Source organism: Chiloscyllium punctatum, chromosome 32 (assembly GCF_047496795.1).
Source record: "Chiloscyllium punctatum isolate Juve2018m chromosome 32, sChiPun1.3, whole genome shotgun sequence".
Taxonomy (NCBI): domain Eukaryota; kingdom Metazoa; phylum Chordata; class Chondrichthyes; order Orectolobiformes; family Hemiscylliidae; genus Chiloscyllium; species Chiloscyllium punctatum.
In genome coordinates, this window is record NC_092770.1 from 6,341,880 (window position 1) to 6,369,805 (window position 27,926).

The window sequence follows — 27,926 nt, forward strand, 5'->3', positions numbered from 1 at the left end:
GTCAGTCAACCAAACCTTATTATTGGAATAAATGTTTAGACCCAGCATAATCTTTTAGAACAGTTTGGATTGATCATGGTCAACGAATTTGAGAGAAAGCTGCATTTGAGTGATTTATTTTGAGGCCTTAACAATTGGTGGCATGTTTGATGTGGTCCACAGATTTTAGAAAGGGCACTGATTAGGTCCCAAATGGCCAGCTGGTCAGAAAATCAGAACCATATGGGATTCAAAAGGAAGTGGCAAGTTACATTCACAATTGGCTCATTTGCAGAAAGCAATGGGTATATTGATTCACAGGTGTTTTGTGACTGGAGGGCAGTTTCCTACAGGACTTCAGAGCTAAGAACATTATGTCTTGCCTGTTTGGTATATCTCAATAATTTAGACATAAATGACATCTGACCATACAAAATTTACCTTTGTGCTTGGTAGTGAGAAATAATATTATAGACTGCACAAAAAAAAATTAGAGATGGTAAAATAGGCAGAGATTGAAATTCAATCCAGATAAGAGGTAATGCTTTTGGGGAGGAAAGTCATACTGAGAAGTAGAGTGCCTTGAAATAGATATCTACAGATCTAAGAGTGACAGATAGTTAAACCTGAGGCCTGGAATAAAGAGGAGATTGTGCTAGGATAACATTAGACTGGCTGTACTGGCAAACTATTTATAGCTTTGGTCATGCATTATAGTAAGGATTTGATTGCACAGACAGTGCAGAATGAGATTTGAGGATTTTGCAGGGCTGAAGAGCTTTATTTTTGAAGGAAGATTGTTGGTTTGTTTTCTTTGCGGAGGAGCAGAGGAAATTAATAATTGAGATGTATAAAACTGAGGGGCCAATTACCTTTAGCAGAAGGGTCACTAAGTAGAGGGGAGTGGATTTAAAATAACTGACAGCAAAATTAGAGGGGACTGGAGAAATATTTGCATCTAGAGGGTATTGGGTGTCTGCAGCTGACTGACTGAAAATAAAGACAAAAAAATCTCAGTGCATTTAAGGTTTACTTAGATATACTAGAAGTGCTGTCAACTACTTAGTAGTGGACCAAAAACTAAAAAGTGAAATTAAACTCGATAGCTCTTTTGCATCTGCATGGACATAATGGACCTTCTTACTATGCTATAAATTCTAAGACCAGAGCAGAGTTCGAAAGTTAAGCTGGGAATGGTAGAAGATAAGCAGGTAACAAAGAAGATAAGTTTTGATGATTATGTTGGAACCCCAGATGTAAATAATGGATGAGGCTAAAATATTTGCAAAGATGCAACTAGCCTGTCCCTTAACCACCTCCCCCTTCCACAAAATTCTCAGCATAAGACCTCGGAGCAGAAGTAGGCAGTTCAACCCCTCAAGCTTACCCCACCATTTAATACACAGATGACTGATTTCATCTTGACCTCAATTTCACTTTCTTGCCCAATCTCCACAACCCTTCAGGCCATTACTAATTAAACATTTGTCTACCTCCTCCTTAACTTTACTCAATGTCCCAGCATCCACCGTAATCTAGTAGTGAATTCTGCAGATACATAAACTTTGGAGAGAAGTAATTTCTCTTCATTGGTTTTAAACCTGCTACCCCTTGTTGAATATTGTGGAGCCGTAAAAACGGATTTTTCCTAGTATTTATTAAGTAGCATGAAATTTCAGTTAACAGCTTTCAGAGCAGTACTTAACTTTTCAGAATTCCAGCATATGAAAATGAAATTATGAAAAAATAGAGGTCATGATGCCCATTGAACTTGCATTAACAATTTATCTATCACCAAATGCACCTTATTATCAGTGTGTTGTTTTTGAAAATTAGTAGAATTTGTTCATAGAAAGAATGATAAAAGTAACCCATAAATGTAGGTGGACAATGGTCAATGTCACAAGTGGTTCTGCCACAGCCATTGGCCAAAAGGGGTCAGACAATCGATTGACAGAGAAAATAACCTGCCCCTTAGAAATATGACATAAATGCAAGCAGCAGAGGGGAGTTCGTCGAGGGCAGATCTCATTGAACTGGCCCCAGAGACCAGTCTTCAATGAGCAAACCTCATCAGCCAGATGGAAGACAGACCAGAAGGAGAGAAGGAAAACCCAGGCAAGTGTTTCCTAACACCTTGGCTGGAGCAGAATCTGCCCCTATCATTTGAACAAAACTGAAACATTCTGCACTAATGGCCCATTTGTCCTCTGGTGTCAGTGAACCATTCCCAATTGTCACAGTTGTATACTTTTATCTAATTAATTAAGCAGCAGCAGTTTAGGTATGACACATTAAATTCAATAAACCTATCAAAATTACTTACAAATTATTGACTGTGATCATGATCCCTAAGATCAACATCTTTATCCAAAACTACGTTCTCTTATTCTAGATTGCCCCACAAAAGGAAATATTCTCTCTACATCTACATTGTCAACCCCCTTTCGTGTTTTATATATCTCAGTTAAATCTCCCCTCATTCTTCTAAACTCCAATTCAACTATATCGCTCCTCAGATGAAAGGAAGAAAGTTTTACACAATATTCCAGGTGTGGTCTCACTGAAACCTAGTACCGTTGCAGCATCACTTCCCTACTTTTATATTCTACACCTTTAGCAATAAATGCCAAAATTCTATTTGCCTTCCTTGTTACCTGCTGCTCCTGCATACTAACTTTCTGCAATTCATGCACAAGGACATGCAAATTCCTTTAACCTCATGTGGTCTGAAGTTTCTCTCCATTTCTATAATTGCTTTTCTTTTAACCAACACAGATAACCTCACAATTATCCACATTAAACTGCCAAACTTTGCTCCATTCACCTAGCCTATCTATATCCATTTGCAAAATTATTTTTTCATTGCAAATTACTTTCCCACTTATTTTAGGGTAATCTGCAAGTTTGGCAACAGTACTTTCTATCCCTGCATCCAATTCATTTAACACTGATTACAGTCAGAGTCCTGAGGACCAAATTTTGTGGCACCCCATTCGTTAGATCTTGCCAACCAGAAATAAGACCCATTTATCTTGACACAGGTTTCTGTTGGTTAGCCTCTATCCGAGCTAATAAATTACTGCCAACCTCATGTGATCTTAGCACGTGCATTCACCTTTTGTACAGCATCTTATCAAATACTTTCTGGAGGTTCAGCTTTAGGACATCTACAGGATCCCCATTTTCCATCTTGCATGTTACAAGTTCGACGAATTTTAACAAATTAGTCAAACCTGACTTACCCTTCATAAAACCATAATGACTCTGATGAACTGTGTTTTGATTTTCCAAACATCCTGCTGTTACTTCCTTAATAATGGAAAATAGTTAGAAGCCAACGACATATTAAACTAACTAGTCTACAGTTTCCTACTTTGTCTCCTTCCCTTTCTAATTGGCATCATGAATGCAATTCCGAAACAGTCCATTAAAAAGCAGTTTAGTGAGCTGGACACAGAAATTGCTGGGTCTTGTCACCATTTTGACGGCAATGCTGATTGGCAGTTAACTAATTCATGACACTGGCATCTACTGAAAATGTGGGAGATTGTTTAAGGATGTCTGAGCAACAAAATCAAATCAAATCAAATATAACTTTTCAAATTAGTGGATCATCAGTTTCCCACAAGCAAACTTAATATTATAGTAAAAGCTATAATTCAATTTAAAATGTAGTAGCCACTGAACTTTTAAAAACGAGATAGAAACTGCAGTAATGGCCAGTTTCTGCAAAAAATAAATCTTGCTTAATAAATGAATTTAATTAAAAACACACTACACCATTCTGCATCTTAAGTAGTAGGGATGCAAGGATAAATGTTAACCCTGCAAAAGGGTAAATACTATATTTTTAATTAAGACTTAAGTGATCTGGGCAATTTGTTATGTTGTACAGAATCAAAAGACATAATTTTAATTAGAAATTTTACTTGGGATGAAATATTTCTAGAAATCAAGGATTAACAATCAAGTTACCCCAGCTAGTATCCTTTTTAAATAATTTGTGTTGTTGTAATGCATGAACTATGAACTGAAAATAAACTTGGAGCCTATACTCCAATACAAAGAAAAGAAATTGCAGCTTATCTTTTGTTTTTATATTGTTCCAAGTACTCTTCAAAAGTGTAAAAACCACCAACAAAAAAACCACAGTAGATCATGGTACTTAATATACACAAAATGTATTACATTTACAAAAGTTAAACGAATACTTTATTTACTTGCAGTTAAAACATGACAAAACATTCAAGTGGCAGATAATCATAATGCAAGCCCTTGCATGGCAATCCATAATAGTGAATTGATACAAGGTTATACAAAAAAATTGCACCACTCTATGGAAATTAAGGCTTTTAAAGTTTACATTTGGCCACCTTAAAGCACTTGCAGCATTAAGTTGGTCATTTCAAATACTGTGGCTCAATTCCATACACAATCTTCTACCCAAAAGTTAATGCATACAAAGCATGAAGGCATTGTTAAATAAATCAGCGGAACTTGGGCCGTGAGACCAATTACACTCTAATAAAAATTATTTCTCATATTCACCATCAATACCCACAGTACTCTTCCACCAGGAAACATTTCAACAAAACATTACACATGAAACATAACCACTAACAGGCAATGTCTAATTTAATGTATATTTGGTACTGATAATTACAAATATGCATAAGCAAGCAGAATTAGTGAGAACCCACAGGTGTAGGAGCATATCAAGAGTGATCTCCAAGCTAACTTGTAAAGTTTTAAAATAAGTATTTTAAAATATATAATTCCTGTTGTCGACCCGCACTGTACAATCCTTTATAAACATTATCCATGTAAACAGAAAGGAAACATACAATGAAAGACTTGACATTTTTTTCTGAAAATGTTAACAGCTATTTGAAGGCAACAGTGTAGACCAAAGACAAAATATGATTAAAACAAAAACATACACTTTTTATACATAGAAATCACTGTTTCCACAGGTTTTACTGAAATAAAAACTCAAATACTTTAATAGCTGTTGCAATTATCAGAGCGCAGTTATACACTAAAACAATGATTTTGCATCTCCATTTTAAAAGCTACAAATATTGAAGAAGCAGTGTTAGCTGTGAGAACTCATCTATTCTAAAGATATCTTTGGACTTCCATCTTTATTATGCTAAAATAGTGGTGCTTTCAGGAAATTACATAAACTTAATTGACAAAAAAGGGAATTACCAATATTTATTTACTAGTTTAATGCAACATTGGTGAAAGGAGTACTTGCTCCATGTGATCATCAGTAACACTGAATGTAGGTCCTAGGTTTAACAGTTTCCTACTATTAGGATGTTTAGAAGTAAAAAAAGCTTTCTGTTCTTGCAATGCTGAAAATATTATAGTTACTTTATGTGCAAAATGACTTGGGAGCTTTCATCCATTTGTTGAAGGGTACCACCACAGGAAAGTCCATTTTTCAGATGTCAATAGGTTTAGTAAAGTGGAATGCTGGCACTGTCAAAATGGGAAATAGTTCATCATATCTGCAATTAAAAAAAAAGTTAAATTCATGCTATATCATCTCTAGTCTAGAGACCACTTGGAATTAAGCACAGGCTAAATAATCTTTACTGACAGTTTAAAAGAAACTTCACAAAGAACACTGAGCCATCTCTTTGTTGACAAAATCAAAGTCCATCATTATCTCAACATTTCCTTCAATCTCCCTTTTCTCCAAAAAAAATTTATCAAGTTGAAGCCATTGATGCTGTTTTACTTGTAATTAAATCCAATTTAAAGCATGTGTTTCCAATGTAAAGAAATTTAAAATTGATGTATCAAATACTTTGTGTCTGCACAATTTGGGTTTCTCAAAAAAAAACTTTCAAGTGACAAGATAATTACATCCCCTGTGGTATTAAGAGTGACAGCTCAAAAGGAGGTGCACAAGCAGAGAAACTTCTGTGGAAATGGATGCAGGTCATTGAAGGTGGCAGGACAGGTTGATATAACATTTAATAAAACAGAGTGTACCCTAGGTATAAGGGTGTGGAGTACAAAATTATGTTGAACTATTAAATGCTAGATAAATCTTAACTGGAGTACTATGCCCAGTTCTGGGCATCACAGCTTATGATCTGAAGACATTGGAGAGAACGAATGCAGCAAAGACTCGTGAGAATGACCCAAGGATAAGAAGTAAAGGCAGTTAGATCTCATTTCCCTGGAGGTAAAAACAATGACTGCAGATGCTGGAAACCAGAGTCTGGATTAGTGGTGCTGGAAGAGCACAGCAGTTTAGGCAGCATCCAAGTAGCTTCGAAATCGACATTTCGGGCAAAAAGCCCTTCATCAGGAATAAACTTCCAGCTCAGTAACTGTCCCCATGACTTGTCCGGACTTGTCTTACCTGCCTATCTCTATTTCCACCTATCCACTCCACCCTCTCCTCCTTGACCTATCACCTTCATCCCCTCCCCCGCTCACACATTGTACTCTATGCTACTTTCTCCCCACCCCCACCCTCCTCTAGCTTATCTCTCCACGCTTCAGGCTCACTGCCTTTATTCCTGATGAAGGGCTTTTGCCCGAAACGTCGATTTCGAAGCTACTTGGATGCTGCCTGAACTGCTGTGCTCTTCCACCACCACTAATCCAGAATCTCATTTCTTTGGAGAAGACAGACTGGAGTTGATACAGTAAATCAGTACTGCGTGCTCTAAATCGTACCCAGTTGTATGTTTTATTCAGTATAGTATTATAGTTAGTCTCAGTGCCCAAACATTACTTTCTATTGCAGCTCTACCACCATTTCTTCAATACAATCTAGCGATAGTCTGTCTGTCTTTTACCTGTTTTCAAAAAATCACTATCCAAGGTCAAAAGAGTGCCCCCAACCAGTGACACAGCAACATCAGAGCAGTAGGCAATTTAACCCTTTGAGTCTGCTCAGCCATTAATATCAGTTCATCCAAATCTTGAATTCTCTTCAAATATTCTTAATACACACCCCTGCTAGTTGTGTCATTTATGGCCTTTTTCAAATTTGTTTGTGGGATGCAAGTGATGCTGATTTATTACCCCCTAATTAGGAACCAACCACATTAATGTAGGCCAGATAGTAGATTTCCTTCCTAAATGCACATGAGGAAGGGGAATTTTTCACATTGGTGAGTCAAGTGGATTTTTATGAAGTAATAATGGTTACAGGGTCTCTATAAGGCCAACTCTTTATTCCATATTTGTATTGAATGCAAATTTCACATTTGCCATGGTGAGATTTGAATCCACCTCCCCAAAATATTGAACTGGCATTCTAGACCAATGACATTACCACTAGACCAATGCCTCCCCAGTCATTGAAATTCCTAGAAATATTATATTTGGTCCCTGCATCTAAATTATTCATAATAACTGTGAAACCCCAAGCATTGATCCTTACAATATCCATTAATCACAGTCTAACAATGCCCCCATTTCATACTAATAAAAGAATCCCCACATAGTGGAGGGGCCATTTGGCCTATCCAGTCTACACTGACTCGCCAAAGACATCCCACCCAGACACAGCCCCCAACCCCACATTTAGCATGGCCAGTCTACCTTGCAAGAGATTTTCTTTCAATTAGCCAATCTTTGAACCATGCCAGCATATCACCCCTCATGGCAAATGCTGTAATTTTGTTTATTATTGTCCTGCATAGAACAATATAGAAAGCTTTCTGAACCAGACCATAAGAAATCAGTAAAGGAGTAGGCCATTTGGCCCCTCAAGGCTGCTCTGCCATTCAACAGGATCATGGCTGATCAAACCAATGAATCCTGTACTGCTAATGCTCTTCTATTTTCCTTCTCCTCCATCTGTGCAGGTAAACCAAAGTTGAAGTTGGCTTTTGCTACACTGCTTTCCCTTGAAGAGCCATCACACTCAATCTGTATCCAAAACTGTTTAGTGAACAGTGTACACACAGACATTGCCTGCCAAGCATTCCTAGACTCATGACAGTCACTCATTTCTCCTCTACCTGTATGTTCTGAAACTGCCATATGACCACTCCTTAAAAGGTGCTGTCACTTAATTTTCAGCTTGAACAATGGAATTGTTCCTCAACGCAACTCAAACCTTTGTAACAGGGTGCAGAAGGTTGAGGTTGGCAGTGGTGATAGTGGAGGGAAAACTGAGCTATTGCAAATAGATATGTAACTTTACAAATGTTCAAACCTTTAATGTTTAATATTGCATGGGATTTACGTTATGCTTGCATGTGGTCAGGATAGTTTTAGGATGGATAAATCATATTTAACTAATTTGCTAACATTCTTTGAAGATGTAACGAGCAACATGGAAAATAGGAAACCTATTGATGTAGTGTATCTGGACTTCAGAAGACATTTGAGAAGGTGCTGCACAAAGGGGCAACACACAAGCTAAGATCACATGGAGTTAGCATAATATATTAGCTTGGCTAACCAACATGAAGCAGAGAGCCAAGATGCAACTAGTGCAGTGGCACAGGGTTCAGTCTTTGGGCCCCAACTATTTACAATCTACATTAATGATTTTGATGCAGGAATAGAAAGTAATTCAGCAAATTTGCAGAATATGCTGAAATAGGTAGGAAAGTAAGTTGCAATGAACAATTAAGAAATAAGCAAATTGATATGGATAGGTTAGATGAATGGACAAAAACTTAGCAGATGAAGCATAACACGACGAAGTGTGAGGTTACCTATTTTCGTCAGAGGTTTTAAAAGGCAGCTTATTATCAGAATGCTTGGAAGCAAAAGGATGTGGCTGCCCTCATGCATGGAATGCAGATAATAGGAAGACAAATGGAATTTATTGCTAAAGGATACAGTATAAAAGTAGGGGAGTGTTGCTGCAACTGTACAAGGCATTAGGGAGACTGCATCTGGAGTACTGCATACTATTTTGGTCCCCTTATGTGAGGAGGGATATAGTTGCATTGGAGGCAGTTCAAAGGATGTTCACTAGATTGATTCTAAAGATGAGGGGTTTGTCTTATGAAAGCGATTGAGCAGTTTAGGCGTACACGCTCTAGAATTTAGAATAATGAGAGGAGATTTAATTGACATATGTAAAACGCCAAAGAGGACTGACAAAGCCGATATATGGACAGAAGGTTTCCTCATGTGGGAAAATATAGAACAAGATATCATAGTTTAAGGATAAGGGGTAGCTGACTGAAAACAGAGATGAGGAGAATATATTTTTCTCAGAGTCATGAATTTGTGAAATTCACAACTCCATTTTGTGGTTGATGCTGGTACACTGAGCAAATTTATGGAGGGAAACTAGAGATTTTTAAATGAGTAATGCGCTGAAGGGTTATGGAAAGCAGGCAGAAACGTGAAGTTGAGATCGAGGTGAGATCAGTCATGACCGTATAAATGGAAGACCTGACAGAAGGGGCCGAACTGCCTACTCATGCTTCTAATTATGTTTTTATGGAACTTTAAAAATCTTATGTATTAATATTAATGAAGATTCCTTGCCTAATTCTTTTAAAGTGATAAAATAAAACCAAATTTAGTCAAAATTAAGGAATATTCTTCAGCATACTAGTTGATTGAGTTCAGTTTTGTGGTAAAAATGTGTGCACATAATTTTCAAAAAAGTTTGCATTAATTACACAGAAGAAATTAGTTATTAAATATGTGTAGCTAATACCATAGTCTACACTATTCACTATTTTTTTTCTCTATCATCCTTCTCCAAAACAAGCATGCAATCCTGTTTTTTCACCTGACTCGAAGTTAGAATAGATCTGTATTAAAGCAGCTGGCATTTTGAGGTTTTTTGAGGCCTTCCATAAACTGGAGATTTTCTGTTGATTTGTCGGACCAGATCGTAGAAAATCTGCAATACACAACAATTCCAGTAAGTTTTTAAATAAGGTCCATAATTTTCTTAATGTCCCTGTAAATCAGGAATGCTTCAACTTTTAAGTACAGTTGGCTCTGCTATAACATGTGCTTCTTCAACGCAAATTGGCTTTAATACAATTGAAGAATTTAGACCGTTATATATAGAATGCGAACGTTTCTTACCTGTATTGGCTATAACGTGATTCTGACCCCGTTAGTAGCCCTGCCATTTAAACTACGCAATTTTATAATGTGAGATCGCACGAGAACAGAACTATCACGCTATATCAGAACAGACTGCATTCAAGTTATAAAAAATGGCTTGGACCAAGCAAAACTTCTGCAAATAACACTTTTTGTCAATTACAGGATAGTTGGTCTACGTGTTTCATGTTCTTGATCAGAAACTTGTGCATTCAACTCAAGTTTGCTAACTACATTATTCAGTTATAACTACACTTATTCAGTTGATATTTTGATCTTAAATTGGCCACATAATTACTGAATTATCTTCACAATTAATGAAATATGCTACCTGATGGATAGTACAATCAATGCCACTCAAACTTTGAAATCCTTTCTTCCATCCAACAACTGATGTCATGGCAGTAGTACAATACTTTAATATTGGAGACTTATTCTAAATAAACTAAACTAAAAATCTTTCACAATATCCTAGTGTTGCATAATGGACATTTATTGCTAAGAATGGAATACTTCAAGGAATAATCAATCCAAACCTCACATTATCTATGACTTAGATAATTTCAGACTCATGTACAACATTAATAAGTTACGTATCTTAAGTTGAATTGAGGTGAACAATAGCCAGAAAGGTATGGGAATCACTAGTTAGGTGTCAACTAAAGAAGCATATCTAATTCTAGATACTACACTTTATGTGCATTTGTCAAGGCCTTACTGAGTGTGTAGCAGAGACTTACTTTAAAAATACCATGAATGAGGGTTTTCTGAAATATGGAAACACAAAAAAAAATGATATTGTAATCGCTGGAGCAGGGAAGATTGAGTGGCTTTTAATAATAGGCATTCAAAATTATTAGCATTTTGATTGTAGATACAAAGAAATCTTCCACTGGCAGATAATCAATAACCAGAGATCATGGGATAATTAATTTTAAAAAATGCCAAGGCATAGTGAGAATCAATTTCTAGGTCTCTTTCAGACACATACAGTCTTTTTCATTCTCGAATGGATTGAAAAGGGGCAGAGGAACCAGTTTCAATAAATTTCAAAAGAAAAATATACTTTTTGGAGAACTTTGCAGGTCTATAGGGAAAAAGTGGTCATGGGACTAATTGGATAGCTCAAAGAGATATGTTACACTGAAAAAAGGCACACACCACAGATGGAGATTAAATTCACTAAGCAATAAATGTCATGAAACAATTGACTAAAAAAGTCCATATAATTTAAATTTATGATATATCTCAATTCTCAGACATTAAAAATATTATCAGAAGATAGCCAGAAGTGAGAGATTAATCAGCAATCCTTAACTTAGCCTGAATACAGGTACTCAACATTTTACTATCCAATCTCCGATTGCTTCTGAAAAAGGTTCCAGAAACTTCAGTTCCACTACCTTTCTGGCGAGTTTCTACTTTACATGAGTAGGGGTGGCATGGTGGCTCAGTGGTTAGCACTGCTGCCTCACAGCGCCAGGATCCCAGGTTCAATTCCAGCCTTGGGCAACTGTCTATGTGAAATTTGCACATTCTCCCAGTGTCTGCGTGGTTTTCCTCCCACATTTTAAAAGAAGTGCAGGTCAGGTGAATTGGCCGTGTTAAATTGTCCATAGTCAGAGTGGGGTGGGGTTACTCTTCGGAGGGTCGGTGTGGACTTGTTGGGCCGAAGGGGCTGTCTAAATCATGAAGTATGCACACTTTTAAATTAGAACACGACACTCAAGTACAGTTTGCAGTACGGTTTATAAATTCCCTCCCAGCCACACACTGCCCTGACTTGGAACTACATCACCAGTGCATCACTGGATTTGTATCAAAGCCTTGAAAATCCCTTCCTATCAGTATTGTATGCCAAATGCACTGCAGCATATTCAAAGCAGCAGTTCACTACCTCCTTTTCAGGGGCAATTATGGACAAGCAACAAATACTGGTCATGTCAAAAAGAATTCATTCCATCGAGATCAGGAAAACATTTTGACAAGTGCTTTAAGGACTCAGAACTATGGACAAGATTGGAAAAATGAAACAATGGGAGATCCAGAATAGTAAAGGAAGACTACAAAAATGTAAATAGTCAAAAATGCTGATTTTCCAGTACTTGTACATAAAAATAAGGCAAATATTAAGTGGTAAGAGTCTCCTATTATGAAATAATTACTTGAATTACATAAAGTGCAACAAAGATGCATTAATAATCAGTGTTTCTGCACATTAGTCTCACCTCATTAACATTAATCTTTGACTTTGCAGAGGATTCTAGAAAGGCACAGTTACACCATTGTCTTGCTAGATTCTGTCCTTGTTCTTTTCCAACCACACGTTCTTCCTCTAAATCACACTTATTACCAACCAAAATCATTGGCACCTATATTAAAAGTGAAAAGTTGAATTACTGTTAGAGGTGTGTGCAAGTTAATGCAAATACAATTTTAAAAAAAAATCACTTTTTTAGTCTTTCCCTATTTTAATAAACGTGGAGGTGCCGGTGTTGAACCTGAGTGGACGAAGTCAAAAATCACATGACACCAGTTTATCATCCAACAGGTTTATTTGAACCCACAGGCTTTTGGAGCCCCCACTCCTTCCTCAGGCAGTGCTTCACAGGAGGCTCCACAGCATTGAGGATATCACCTAGAAAGGGGACAAAATATCTGCAAACCAACTTCCCAGCTCGGCAAACGTACCCACAACAACTGCATATTTTAGTAATACAATGATGAACAATTCTGAACATGAAAAGACAGCACTTGTGGCACAATTTGCCATAAATTTTATGTCTATTTAATTTTTCAACTGTGCAAAAACTCTCATTTTTGGAACCAAAACTAAACAGGTCAAACATAGAATGATGACAACATTTTAAAGAGAGACAACTGACATTTTAAAGAGTGTACACGCTGTGTAATCTTAATATACAATACATACAAGATGACTTGTAGTCCATTTTTACTTTCACATAATTTCAACATATCCATTTTCCAAACTGAACGTAATACCTTTAATTAGCACTTGTCCTCATAATTTCACTAATTCAAATGGACTTATAAAGCTAAAACCATATAGAAAAAGAGCAATACTACTGCTGAAAGCTATATGAATTATTCTGCAGCCTACAACCTTTCTAAGACCTTTATCTTTGTTATGAAAAGAATGATTGTGTCAGTTGAAAATAATTGCTGAGATTAATTTACAGAAATATACCTGTACCTTTAACTTACACAGAATCATCAGTGACCATTGCCATGAGTTTTCTTTTACATAAGGCAATACAATTGTTTTGAGAACAGTACTGTGCATTAGGTTCCCAATTGTTAGATGCTGCCGTCGAAGTTAGAGGACTAATCATTTGGTTGCAAAATGTTTAACACATCCTCTGCATTCCAAAGACAATGTTCACACTGCTGCCTTCTTCACTAAGAGAATATTTACACAATTAGGTATACTTATCGCAAACTGTGACTTAAGGGTGATAAGTATTAAATGGGTTAGAAATAATTGCAATGGTATGTAATTCTACAAAAACCTATGTAAAACAATGCCACTTCCCACTTGGCAGGGGAAGCTCCACATCAACTCCACTTTCTTTCCCCATTCCTGTATCCTTTGATTCTCTTGATCAAAAAGGTATCAATCCCAGTTTTGAATCTAGTCATTGACTGAGTATCTGTAACTCCCTTGGGTTTTTCCACTCTTGGCCCCCAGTATCATCATTTATTAAGATTTGGCACAGATGCACAAAGATCTAATAGAACTAGGAAACAGGTGATAGCGAAGATAATTAAGAGATAATTGGGTGAGAACTGGGTGCGTATACTAAATAAAAAATAAAATGCCGGTTGGATGCATCTCCTGTACTTCAGCCCTTACCCCCTCTCCTCCTTCCTGCAACAGTGACATGGTCCCCCTTGTCCTTCGCTGTCATCCCACCAGCATTCACATAGAGGATCAGTAGCCGCCATTTCTGCCACCTTCAGTAAGATGCCACAACCAGACACACATTCTCTTCCCCTCCTCGGTCATCCTTGAGCATGGACCATTCCCTCTGGGACCCACTGGTTCACTCTTCTTTCATTCTTAACAGCCACACCCCACAACCTTATGGTATCTTCTGCTACAACTGCAGGAGATATATCATGTCTGTTTACTTCCTCCCTCCTCAGTATCCAAGTGCCCAAATACATCTTCCAGGTGAAGCAATGCTTTACCTGCACTTCATACAATCCAGTCTACTGCATTCACTGATCACAATGTGGTCTCCTCTACACTGGGGAAATGAAGCATAAGCTGGATGACCACTTTGCAGAATACTTGTGTTCGGTTTGTAAGAGAGAGCCTAAGCTTCAAACTGCCTACCACTTTAACACACCACTCTGTTTCCTGGCCAACACCTCTGTCTCAGGCTTGCCGCAGTGCTCCAGTCAAGTTCAGCCCAAGGTGGAAGAACAGCAGCTCATTTTCCACCTGGGGACCCTGTAGCCTTCCAGACCCAATATAGAATTCAATATCTTCAGGGCCTGAGCTCTCCCATGTCCTTACCCCTACTCCTACTACCAGGCCTTGTTATCATATAGTCACATATCACACCACCCATTTTTAGCCACTAACAATCCTCATTAACTGCTATTCACCCTCCTAGCCAGATTGTTTGCCTGTCCAACTGCTCTTCTCTCTCTTTGGGCTCTATCATTTCTCTTCCCCTCCCACCCTATTTTCTACATATAAACCGACATTTTCCTAGCTACCATCAGTTCTGAGGAAGAATCACTTGACCTGAAACATGGACTCTGATTCTCTTCACAGATGCTGCCATAACTGCTGAGCTTTTCCAAGAATATTTATTTTTGTCTGTGTATACTATTTCTCCACATTATATTGGAGTGTTCTGATGTGCAAGCTGAAAATAAAATGCTGATTGGAAAAGTAAGCCTGACCAACTTTATAACTTTTCTGATTAATAGTAGTAGCAAATGATGATTAACTGTTTGCAAATCAAAGATAAAAGCTAAGTATTGATTCTCTCCAAAGAGTCATTTGGAGAAAACTTCACAGATGTAAACAAAACTAAAGTATCCAAGAATGACTATCCACCCATTTTCTCAATATAAACCTTATAAACAGTAGAAGAATAAAAGTAACCAGGTGGACGAGCATTACTTCTTTAGGGAGCAAACAAAGTTTGGCTTTGGTTCTTTCACCATTTTAAAAAAAAGGATAGGAAGGATTTTTTCCAAAATTGGAAACTGATGATATGGATATGAATGAAGATTTATACAAAGTTTCATGGATACCAGTCAAGATGGCGGTGGAGTAGGACACTCAAGCTGGAGCTCTTCCACTTTGTTTTCTTCTCCCTCCCCCCCTTTTTTCCCCTCTTTCTCCATCCCTTTTATCTCCCGGCCTGGTCTCTCAGCGGCTCCCAGCTGATATCTTAGTGGCTCACGATGATGTCTCGACTCAGCGTCCGAGTGGATCCTGCCTGGAGATGTTCCTGAGGAAACGGGGACAGTGCAGAGGCAGCAGATTCAGCATCAGCAGCGATAATAGACAACAAGGCGAGATAAGCAGAGGACACAAAGGCTGTTGCATTTTTAATTTGTTCCTGTATTTTCCTAGTTTAAACTATGAAAGACTTTAATGTAAGCTATCACCCATTTCTTTATTTTTCTACTACTCTATGAACCAATGCTTAAGATATTAACTCTCATTTCTCTTACTACCTTGTACTTAAGCAGTTTTTTGATATCTAAGATGGCACCATGCCTGGCAACATTATGCAATTTTCATTGTACTCCTGAACTTGTGTACATGTGACAATAAAAATCTAAAATCTAACATTTAACTAAAAGATGATTTACTATTTATGAATAATGATCAGATTTTAGTTAAGGAAGAACAAAGATAGTCTTGTAGAAGAGTACATAATGAAATTCAGTACACGGCCTGCAAGACTATAGAAATTCCACTTGGAAATTTCCTAAACTCTGCTGGCATTTAAAGTTATTAGACCCTGCTAAAATATGGAGTTGAGACGTACTTCTAGTTTTGATGCAAGTTAAACTTGCAGATCCACACTGACAGAGCAAATGCCAGAAGCACAAAAAAAATGCTTGGATAGCATTTCTTTTCAACAGTCTTCATAGCACAATTTAGGCAACTGGCCATACAACAGAAAATGGAAAACACAACATTAATGGCCCAAACAGACTGTTTAGATACAGAATGCAGGTAAAAGTAAGAAAGAAGAATTTTAACTAAGATTACAAAGAACTGACATGCTCTTAACAATTGACAGATAAGGGAAACTGGAATTCAAAAGGGAAGAATGAACCTCTGAAATGCTGAGTGTGGTGAATCAATGTCAAAGTACCATCACCACCATGAACTTTTCTTCATTCATTCATTCATGGAATGTGGGCGTCACAGGCTAGGCCTGCCCTTATTGTCCATCCCTAACTGCCCAGAGGGCGATTAAGTGTCAACCTCATTGTTGTGGATCTGGAGTCACACGTCAGGGGTGGCATAGTGGTTCAGTGGTTAACACGACTGCCTCACAGCACCAGGGTCCCAGGTTCAATTTCAGCCTTGGGCAACTGTGTGGAGTTTGCACATTCTTCCCCTGTCTGCGTGGGTTTCCTCTGGGTACTCCCGTTTCCTCCTACAGTCCAAAGATGTGCAAGCCAGGTGAATTGGCCATTCTAAACTGTCCATCGTATTAGGCACATTAGTAAGAGGGCAATGGATCTGGGTGGGTTACTCTGCGGAGGGTCGGAGTGGTCTTGTTGGGCCGAAGGGCTCGTTTCCACATTGTAGGAATCTAATCTAATCGAATCTAACCCAACCAAGTAAGGACAATAGCATCCTTCTCTAAGGGACATTAGTGAACCAGAGTGTTTGATTTATTGTTGTCACACATACTGACATATAGTGTAACGTATTCTGTTGCATGCTATACAGGCAGATCATACCATACAATTTCCAAAATCTCTATCTAGAGACTCCTATAGGTTCACTCTTACTGCAGCTTCCTCCAATTTAATTCTTCCGTCTACAGTAATTTTCCTCCAGTAGTGTTCTTTAATTTATTTCTTTAAAAAAACACTAATTTTTACTTTCACAGATTAGGAACAGCCAACCGTTCAAGACAAATAGCCATTTTTCACAAATACAATTATTTATTACTTGAATTTTGATGACGAAAATGAAATTCTGTAAAGTTTATGATAGAAGGAGGAAATATAGCAAAGCAAAATACTGAAGCTAAAAACCAGAAATAAAAATAAAAATTGTTAGAAATAGTAAACTGGTCAGACATAGACCAAATAATTTCTCTCTTTACAGATGCTACCTGATCTGAAAGTGTCAGAATTTTCTGTTCTTATACCAAATGAAGCTATTTATTAGAAGGGGAAAAAAAAATCTATACAATACATTTTCTACAAAGAATCATAAGTTATGTGCACCATCCATAGAGGGATATATTGAGACTGGAGTTCAAGTATTCTTCAAAAAGAAAAGCCACCGTAATCTCAGTATGGATTCTAGCAATAACACAGATTAATGAAAACAGAGCAGAAGAGTGAAATGAGCACAAAGTTATCTCCACCTCCAGGAAGAGAACAAAAAAAAGAGCAAAGCTCTCTTTTTCCACCCAACTGCTGTGGGTTAGAATGATATCCAATAAAAACAAAGGATAACTTAACAATGAGTGACATGCAAGAAGAGAAATAAAATTGAGATACTACAGTTTCTAAACACAGATTTTTATTCTCAACCTTTGACACGACAGTAGTAAAGATGAAAAATATAGCAGCAGGCTCAATTTTGCAGTGGGTGTTCCTGCCAGTATAAATTTGATCAAGCTACAAAAAGACCTGAACGTGAGTCTACTAAATGGAAATCCTTTAACAATATCAGGAGACAGATCAGCAACTGCTTTTTATTGCAAACACATGTCTTGTGACTGAAACAGTAAGACAGAAGGTGGATGGCCTATTTAAATCTCAGTTTCAGGCGAAGAACAGAAAATGTTATTGCAGGGCACAAAATGCTGGTTCCAGGCAGAAATACTCAATGTTATCCCTTGTGAACATTCTGAAGAAAAATGTAGTCAGAAGGGTAAGGACTGACTAGGGATCGTCAACTTAGCTTTGTGTCGGGGAAATCATATCTCACTAATTTGACTGAGTATTTTAAAGAGGTGACAAAGAAGGTTGATGAAGGCAGAATGGTAGATGTTGTCTACATGGACTTCAGCAAGGCATTCATAGAGTCATAGAGATGTACAACATGGAAACAGACCCTTTGGTCCAACCCGCCCATGCCGACCAGATATCCCAACCCAATCTAGTCCCACCTGCCAGCACCTGGCCCATATCCCTCAAAACCCTTTCTATTCATATACCCATCCAAATGCCTCTTAAATGTTGCAATTGTACCAGCCTCCACCACATCCTCTGGCAGCTCATTCCATATATGTACCACCCTCTGCGTGAAAAAGTTGCCTCTTTTATATCTTTCCTCTCACCCTGGACTCCCTGATCCCAGGGAAAAGACTTTGCCTATTTATCCTATCCATGCCCCTCATAATTTTGTAAACCTCTATAAGGTCACCCCTCAGCCTCCGATGCTCCAGGGAAAACAGCACCAGCCTGTTCAGCCTCTCCCTATAGCTCAGATCCGCCAACCCTGGTAACATCATTGTAAATCTTTTATGAAACCTTTCAAGTTTCACAACATCTTTCCGATAGGAAGGAGACCAGAATTGCACGCAATATTCCAACAGTGGCCTGACCAATGTCCTGTACAACCGCAATATGACCTCCCAACTCCTATACTCAATACTCTGACCAATAAAGGAAAGCATACCAAACTCCTTCTTCACTATCCTATCTACCTGCGACTCCACATTCAAGGAGCTATGAACCTGCACTCCAAGGTCTCTTTGTTCAGCAACACTCCCTAGGACCTTACCATTAAGTGTATAAGTCCTGCTAAGATTTGCTTTCCCAAAATGCAGCACCTCACATTTATCTGAAGTAAACTCCATCTACCACTTCTCAGCCCACTGGCCCAGATCCTGTTGTAATCGGAGGTAACCCTCTTCACTGTCCACTACCCCTCCAATTTTTGTGTCATTTGCAAACTTACTAATTGTACCTCTTATGTGCGCATCCAAATCATTTATGTAAATGACGAAAAGTAGAGGGTCCAACACCGATCCTTGTGACACTCCACTGGTCACAGGCCTCTAGTCTGAAAAACAACCCTCCGTCTTCTACCTTTGAGCCAGTTGTGTATCCAAATGGTTAGATCTCCCTTCCAGCACCTCACCTGTGACTATCGATGATACAGATATCTCAGCAAGAGGCCCAGCAATCACTTCTCTCATTTCCCACAGAGTTCTCAGGTACACCTGATCAGGTCCTGGGGATTTACCCACCTTTACCCATTTGAAGACATCCAGCTCTTCCTCCTCTGTAATCTGGACATTTTGCAAGATGTCACCATCTATTTCGCTACTGTCTATATCTTCCATATCCTTTTCTGCAGTAAATACTGATGCAAAATATTCATTCAACAAGGTTCTGCTTGGTAGTTTGGTTAGCAAGGTTAAATCATGTGGAATCCATGGGTAGCTTGCCAAATGGATACAATGGCTTGAAGACAGGAGACAGAGGGTGGTACTAGAAGGTTGCTTTTTGGACTGCTGGCCTGTGACCAGTGATGTGCCACAGCATTGAAGTTGAGTCCACTGCTTTTTGTCATTTACATAAAAATGTGAATGTGAATATGGTTAGTAAGTTTGCAGATAACATCAAAATTGGTGGTGTAGAGAACAGTGAAGGAAGTTATCTCAGATGGGCCAAAGGACTAAGGATTGGCAGATGGAATTTGATTTAAATAAATGTGAGGTATTGTATTCAGTAAGGCAAACTAGGGCAGGACTTTAGAAAGTTAATGGTAGCGCCCTGGGGAGTGTTGCTGAACAAAGGGACCCAAGAATGCAGGTGCATAGTTCCTGAAAGTGGAGTCATAGGTAGACAGTGTTGAAGGCAGCGTTTGGCATGCTTGCCTTGATTGGTTAATGCACTGGGTAATGGAGTTGGGATGTCATTTGCGGCTGTAGAGGACATTGGTTCAGCCATTTTTAGAATACTACATTCATTGTTGGTATCCTTGCTGCAGGAAAGATGCTGTTAAATTTGAAAGGGTTCAGAAAAGATTTACAAGGATGTTGCTGGGATTGGAAGGTTTCAGCTATAGGGAGAGGCTAAATAGGCTAAGGCTTTAATCCTCAGCGTGTCAACGGCTAAAGAGTGAACTTATAGGCTTGTGAAATCATGAGAGGCATGGACAGGGCGAATAGCCAAGAACTTTTTCCCAGAGTAGGGAAGCCCAAAATAGGGGACATAGGTTCAAGGTAAGACAGGAAGGATTTAAAAGGGCGCTGAGGGGCTACATTTTCTCACAGAGGGTGATGCGTGTATGGAAGGAGCTGCTAGAGGAAGGGGTGGAGGTGGGTTCAATTACAAAATTTAAAAGGCATCTGGATGGGAACATGAATAGGAAGGGTTTGGAGGGCAATGGTCCAAATGGGACTATATCAGTTTAGGATAACTGATCAGCGTGGAAGAATTGGACCGAACAGTCTGTAAACTCTGGGTTGCTGGGAAAATGTCTTTAGCCACCTCACAAGGAATGCCTCAGTTAATTCAAGACTTTGCTATAAAGGAGATAAGAGTGCTTATCAGGTTATTAATGTTTAAGTGGATACCTGTAATGGTTTTTGATCTGGATGCAGCAATAAAAATGTGCAGTTTCCTAAAGTCACTGGAATTTATAATTGTCTTTAAGATGTTTGAAAATAATTTTGAAGAACCTTCACCAATTATACAGTTATAGAGAGGTACAGCATGGAAACAGACCCTTTCATGCACTCAGTTAAAATTTCTTAGGTAATAATGACCTGGAAGCAGTAGCAACAAGAAAATTAAGAATGAAGCTGTGCAACTGACAGTCATGAAGGAATGAAACATTATCTGGAAGGTGACGATGTTCAGTAGGGATACAGACACAAGGGAAAGGCTGACATACATGCTTCTTCTCTTCATAAGAATTTTATCATTGTCAGGAAGAGGTCAGTTTTTGCGTTTGGCAGACTAAGCGAAAGGTACATTTAGGAGGTAGTATGGGAGTTAGCTCAAAAACGTCTGAAACTTAGATAACATTGCGATTACCTTGAAAATTCTAAAAAGCTTGGTGTTTCTCAGAAGTGACCAAAACTGTGATCCTGGATGTTACTGGTTGGTCAGATGAAAAGGACTCTGAAAATTATATTATCAGGATGATCATGACTTGAGGGGGCTTGTAGAAACATCCCTTGATGACTATATTTTAGTACTTGTTTTAATGTTTGAATTTTAAATTAATGACATATAGATTTTTCTATGTGGCTGAAGAGTTTAATAATCAACTTGAGTACTTCTGCAGCCATGGTGGTTTCTTTTATAACTTCACAGAGGGGTTGCTTTCAGAACTAATTGGTTATGTACAGATGGAGAGTTTACAATCAAGCACATAAAAGATTTGAGTAAGGGTAAAATTGAGCAAAAACCTATAAATTTCAAAGTTTAGGTCAACACCCACAGCTTGAAGATAAAGGTTTTTTGCTATTAATATGGCTGTACTACATAAATCCTTGATGACGATGGATGTATACTACTGTGCTCCCATGAAAGGGAGATGATTGCAAAACAGATCACCTTAGAGTCAGGGGTTTAGTTACACTTCCAAACCAGAGGTGTTTGAATAAAACTGCTAAGAAGTTTTTTGAAACAGAAAATGCTTAAACTTCAGTGCTCGGAAGCTCCAGGAAAAAGCTTTCACATATTCCAGATTTGGAGTTGATGTCACAGTTAAATTAACTTTGAGAGGTGAGAGGAAAAAGATTGTTTTGTCTGGTGTAAGTACTGTCCGAGGGATCAAGTGCTGTACAGGGGTATTGTTGTGATTAAAAGGATTATATTTTACCATGTTTTCAAAATCTCGAAAGCGGAGTTGTGGGATTAGGGTTAATCTATTTTACCTTTATTTTCTTTTGTGAAACCAAATTCTGCTTCATGGTTAAAGCAAACCTGCACACAGTGTGCTTATGCTTCATTGAGAGACCACCTAATTTGTAAGCAAAATAACCAAAATAATCAAGTCAGATTTCAGTCTGGGATCTGATTTGACCAGTAACAATGTCAGTTTGCAGTACAAAGTGAAATTTACAGTATTTTCCATTTTAAATATCAACTTCCTGTTAATTTGTGCGTCATTTTCATTAGTTCTGATTCCTGTTAAAATAAAAGCTACAAAAAGTTGTTGGTAATATCTTCACATGTGGGGTCTTCAGTACATTGGGTTAAATTGGCTTAGATTAGATGATACTTATCTAAGAATGCAAGGTAAACTTGCAGGAAGATTTGTGTGATAATCATTACTTTTAAGGCACCAATCAATTTAAAATTAGTTGTATCAGGACATATCGAAAAAGGGGAACAGCAGAAATAAAAAAGGGGAACAGCAGAAATAAAAAAGGGGAACAGTAGAAATAAAAAAGGGGAACAGCAGAAATAAAAAAACAAATAATTTCAATTCTGCATAAAACAGCTGAATTATTTAGGGTTAGAATGTTGCTTATACAATGATATAGTTCAAAATAATCCTGATTTTGTTTTATTTCTTTCAGCAAATGACAGCACAAGTTAATGTGGCGAACTATATCACACTGTCCTAAACTTCAAAGAGACACCTCTTCATTAGTTACCATTTGTCTGGAACTTTTAAGTTCAAAGCCGAGTAAAACTCGGCGGATAAAATAGATGTAAGTGAGTTAATACTAGGTACAGATTTGAAGAGCATAAGTTAATGCTGTTCACAGCTTAGTGTTAAGAAAGCCAAAGTGGTCGAACGTCACTCAGATGAAATTATAATCCATCTATATTATGCTGTGGTTAGACTATAATCTGAGCACTGCGTTAAACTCTGGTCACCTGGGAATACAGGAAACAGTCGAGCAATGAGTGTGAAGGAGCCAGGTTCAGAATTGGGCTTTACAGACTGTAAAATGGACAGTGGAAAGGTCATTTTTGGATATTTAAAGTGGAGGTGGTAAAGGTTAACCCTGAATTCTACAAATAAAACTATGCAATAGGATAAGTGGATATGAGTTCAAACGAACAAAATGTAACTTTACAATGGATACGAAGACTCTTCTCTCCATACAGATAAATCAACAGTTAGAATGGACTTCATTGTAAGAAGAAAATGAAACCTTGATTTATTTAAGAACCAACTAGAGCAATGTATTTAAGAGTGCAAGGTTTTCTTTTCTGGGTGTATAGATGAATTACAATGTTAAGAGGCCTATTTCGTTTCAAAATATTTTGTGCTCTGAAATTTGGATACAATACTTAAATTTTCTTTCATCAAACACATTTAAGTAATCGCAAAAATATAAATGAACAGGAGGCATAGCAAATTCTCAAAAAGTAATTCTTCAAAATACATTCTGACTAAACAAAGAAAACTGAACAATATTTCAACTCTCTTGGAAAATAAATATAAACAAGATTTTTTGGATTTAGAGAGTGCAGCTAATTTCTATACACATGGTGCAAGAGCTCATAAGAATAGCAATCCCCAACCATGTCAAAATGTCCAAGTCAGCATCTATTACATTTCTAAACAAAAATTCATTTGATTCAGTGTTTGTATTTTGAGTAGTATAGTAAAATTTTCAAAACCCCTTCACACAATTGTTTTCTCCCAGATGTACTTTGGCTCTCATGTTATTCAGTATGTCATGACACATTCTGCATAAACACAGTAATCACTTGCACTTATATTTGCTATTTCTTATGATCAATAAAGGTATCAGTTCTTCACCATTGTGCCCTTTTAACTAGAGTCCCAATTCCCTTAGTTCACAAAAATCTCCAGTACTTCCTCGATTAAACTCTGTTATACCTCGCCCTCTGAATATCTCACATTCATTCATATTAGAGGCAAATGTCAATATTTTGTCAATTTTTCTCTTGTTCAGCTATATTGGCAGAAGCACCATCTGTGGTTTAACATCCTTCAAAAAGCCTCAACTTTGTTTAGTTTTTAAGAGATAAGCATATGCAGTAAACCACAATTAGAAGATTTAACTCCTCAACACAAATTCCATTTCCTGTCAGGTATTTTGACTGCCATAAAAGTCACTGATTATGACAGCTGTCAATTAATTTCTCAAATTTATTACACTCAAATACATTGATATCAGTACAAGTTTGGCTGTGCTTGAGTAGAAGATGAGGGGAGGAATCTGAAAGATATTGGAGAACTTCATTTACTCCGAGACAGGAAAACCATTCTCAAGCAACCAAAAACAGACATTGCTGGAAAAACTCAGCAAGTCAGGCAGCATTTGTGGAGAGAAATTAGAATTAATGTTTTTGGTCCAGTGACTCTCCTTCAGAACCCTTAGTCAAGTAGATGGGTGCTGATCGCTGATCCAGGTGCCATCATACTGTGGAGCAGCTGCTGACTTTATGCTTTAGGATTAATCCTAATACCTGAGAAGCACTGTAATGTCAAAGGTTGACTTCATTTTGTAAATCTGCAGATTCTGACAGCATAAAACTGTTCATGAGCTAATGGGTGGCATTTAAAATAAACACATTTAAAACCTACTATTTGAAATGATGGTACGGAAGAAAAGGTTACATAATAATCTGATAGAATAAATCATTTTGTGTCCCTCAAAGCAAAGGTCTTTCCCTCTGAAGACTTTGCTTCAAACTTTTTCTTAAACACGTGTTCAAGAATTTCCGCCTCTTTTGTTTCCCTTTACAACCATCATTTGACAAAACAAGCTTGTCAATGACTTTTTTCAATATGGAGGGTTTTTGAGGGCGGGGCCATGTTTCATGTTGGAGGAGGGGAGGAGAGAAAGGAAAGAAGAGATCGACTAATGGGATTCTCTACAAGATCAGACTACCTTTTTTTTGAGGATGCAGGAAGACAAATATGTAACTCTACATCAGGCTCAAAGCGTAACAAGTCATAAACAGCAATCGGGGAAATAAAATAAATATGATGCCTTTGTATTTTGGTTCAATAGAACTGGCTGCAACTTGAGGTATTCAAAAACATGTTCCTTCCAGAAGTGCTATGTGAAAAATGGAGGCCTTGGTTATATGCTCACATCTATAAAGGTACAAAGTTCAGCAAGAGTGTTCACATATTTCTCACAAAGTTATGGTAAACAGGTTCAAAACAATGGAAGCACAAAGTGCTTGAAATAGTCAGCTGGTCCAGCAACATCTGTAGAGGAAGAAGTGGAGTTAACATTGCATACCAAAACGATTTGCCTGAACCTTCTGCCTTTATTTCAGATTTCCAGCACCTGCAGTACTTTGAATTCACCAAAATAACAGAGCTGTTCTACTGAGGTCTATTAACAATAAGTCGAGGCTTACATCTCCCCAACTTCAAAAATCATTGATAGAGAGGGTGTCCTTTATATAGAACAAAATTCATTCCAAAACAATTTGAAAAATAATACCATGAACATCTTTCTGTACTTGATTTTGACATGAAAATAACACATTCAGGATTTTTTTTTAAGGTAACAGTACTCAACTGAATCAAGTTAATTGTATTATGTAAGCATTGAGAGCACTAAGAGCTGAAATGATTTAAAACTGAGCTACTTAATATCTTATTCCTTATCTCAACAAAAGAATTCCCTCCAACATTATGGTAGAATTTCACATTCAAGATTCAATCTGAAGTCTGGACTATCAACAATGTCTGAATGATTATAAATTAGTCTATGAGCAGCTTATTCAAATAGTACAAATTAAAAATTTGTTACATTTACTGTGTTATTTTGAGGGGTGAAACAATGGGCTGAATTTTATAGCACCTGCAGAGACTAATATGTGGCAGGGAAGCATTATGGTGGCATGTTATCACAGTATTGGGTGCTCCACCAGGTGATTTTTTCTTTTAAGGACTGAAACCCCAAATGCAGCTCTGGTAACTTCTAGATGGGTATAAAATCCAACAGGGACCCCAAAACAGTTGATGTATTGAAGCCGTTGGCTTGCCTGGTCTTGAACAGGAACAGGAGTGCCTGACAAAACCCAGTGTGTTGATACTAGTATTTATGGCCATGTTCAGGGGTGGGGCAGGTTAAGTGGTGAAGTTGACAAAACATGCTCTCTTCCACCCTATGCTCTTCAAACCATATGATGATCAGCTCCAACAAGGGTGTGATTGAAGGAGCTGTTGGTGGCTTCTCCAACATCATAACCTCATTTCTAAAGTGATGTTAATAACATATAAACTAACCTGGTTATATCCCCTTACCAATCTCATCCCCTATCTTAGATAAAATCTAGTTTCCACTTGGACAACACCAAAGAAAGTTCAGAGATCTAATCACTAACAATACCCCACTAGCTTGTGGCATTATACAACCATTTTATCTGTACTGCATGGATTCAGAAGTTTTTGGCTTTAAATTAGCCTGAAATAGAAACTGGAAGTGAATTTTGGATCTTTGTTAATTTCTCTGCTTTTTCATACTTAGCATTGAAACAAAAGTCAACCCAGAAAAGTTTGAATCAGGCTTTCCAGGAAAGAGCTAGTTGCACATACTTACATCATCAGTGTCTTTGACTCTAAGAATTTGCTCCCTTAGATCCTGCAAGTCATTAAATGTCGACTGTGCTGTTATAGAATATACTAATGCAAAACCTTGACCATTCTTCATGTACAGATCTCTCATTGCTGTAAATTGTTCCTGAAAATAAAGTATATCTAGTTATGTTTACAGTTTCTTGAGTTTAACTTGATTAATTTAAATTTATTAATTAAAAAACTTGCAACTTTTACAGTACATATTTACCCCCAAAGCTTAAATAACTCAATCATAAGATATAGGAGCAGAATGAGTCCATTGAGTCTTTTCAAGTCTGCTCCACTATTTAATCATAGAATCACTAAAGTGTGGAAGCAGGTCATTATACCCATCGAATCCACACTAACCCTCTGATGAGCATCTGACCCAGATCCAGAACCTCCCCCCCCCAACACCCACCATCTCCATAACCCTGCAGTTCTCATGGCCATTCCACTTAGTTTGCACATTCCTGGATACTATGGGCAATTTAGCATGGCCAATCCACCTAACTGTACATCTTTGGACTGTGGGAGGAAATCAGAGCACCCAAAGTAAACACATGCAGATACGTGTGAGAATGTGCAGACTCCACACAGTCAGTCACCCAAAGGTGGAACCAAACCTAGGTCCCTGGGACTGTGAGGTAGCAATGCTAACCACTGAGTCACTGTGCCGCCCCTAAAAACGCAGGGCTCATGACGGATCAGGCCGATAGGTTTCTCAACCCCATTCTCATGCCTTTTCTCTGGAATCCTTGATCCCTTCACCAATCAAGAACCTATCCATATCTATCTTAAATGCACGGTGACTTGGCCTCCACTGCCTTGTGTGGCAATGAGTTCCACAGAATCACTAATCCCTGGCTGAGGAAATTCCTCCTCATCTCAGTTCTATAGAGCTGCTCCTTCTCTTAGGATATGCCCTTGCATCCTAGTGTCTCCTATTAGTGGAAACATGGTCTACACGTCTACTTTATTCAGGCCGTTCAGTATTCTGCAAGTTCCAATGAAATCTACCCTTATCCTTCTAAATGATGAGCATAGACCCAGAGTCCTCAACTGCTCTTCACATGCACTTCATCCTCAAGATCAATTTTGGAAACATTCTCTGGATCCCCTTAAAGATAGCACATCCTTCCTTATATATAAA

General features: G+C 37.9%; 1 protein-coding gene across 3 annotated transcripts in view; it reads right to left on the bottom strand.

Annotated features, from left to right (window-relative positions):
• Nucleotides 1–4,147: 4,147 nt before the first annotated feature.
• The window catches only part of LOC140457851 (ras-related protein Rap-1b), a 73,931-nt gene continuing 50,152 nt past the window's right edge, over nucleotides 4,148–27,926 (bottom strand). For 2 of the 3 annotated variants that reach the window (XM_072551546.1, XM_072551547.1), the window contains 4 exons: nucleotides 26,757–26,897; nucleotides 12,276–12,419; nucleotides 9,722–9,835; nucleotides 4,148–5,498 (listed from right to left, as the gene is read on the bottom strand). In XM_072551546.1, the coding sequence (XP_072407647.1) occupies nucleotides 9,749–9,835; nucleotides 12,276–12,419; nucleotides 26,757–26,897 (372 nt within the window). In that variant the 3' untranslated portion in view covers nucleotides 4,148–5,498; nucleotides 9,722–9,748. The remainder of the gene's footprint in view (nucleotides 5,499–9,721; nucleotides 9,836–12,275; nucleotides 12,420–26,756; nucleotides 26,898–27,926) is intronic. The other variant, XM_072551548.1, reaches the window with a different exon arrangement.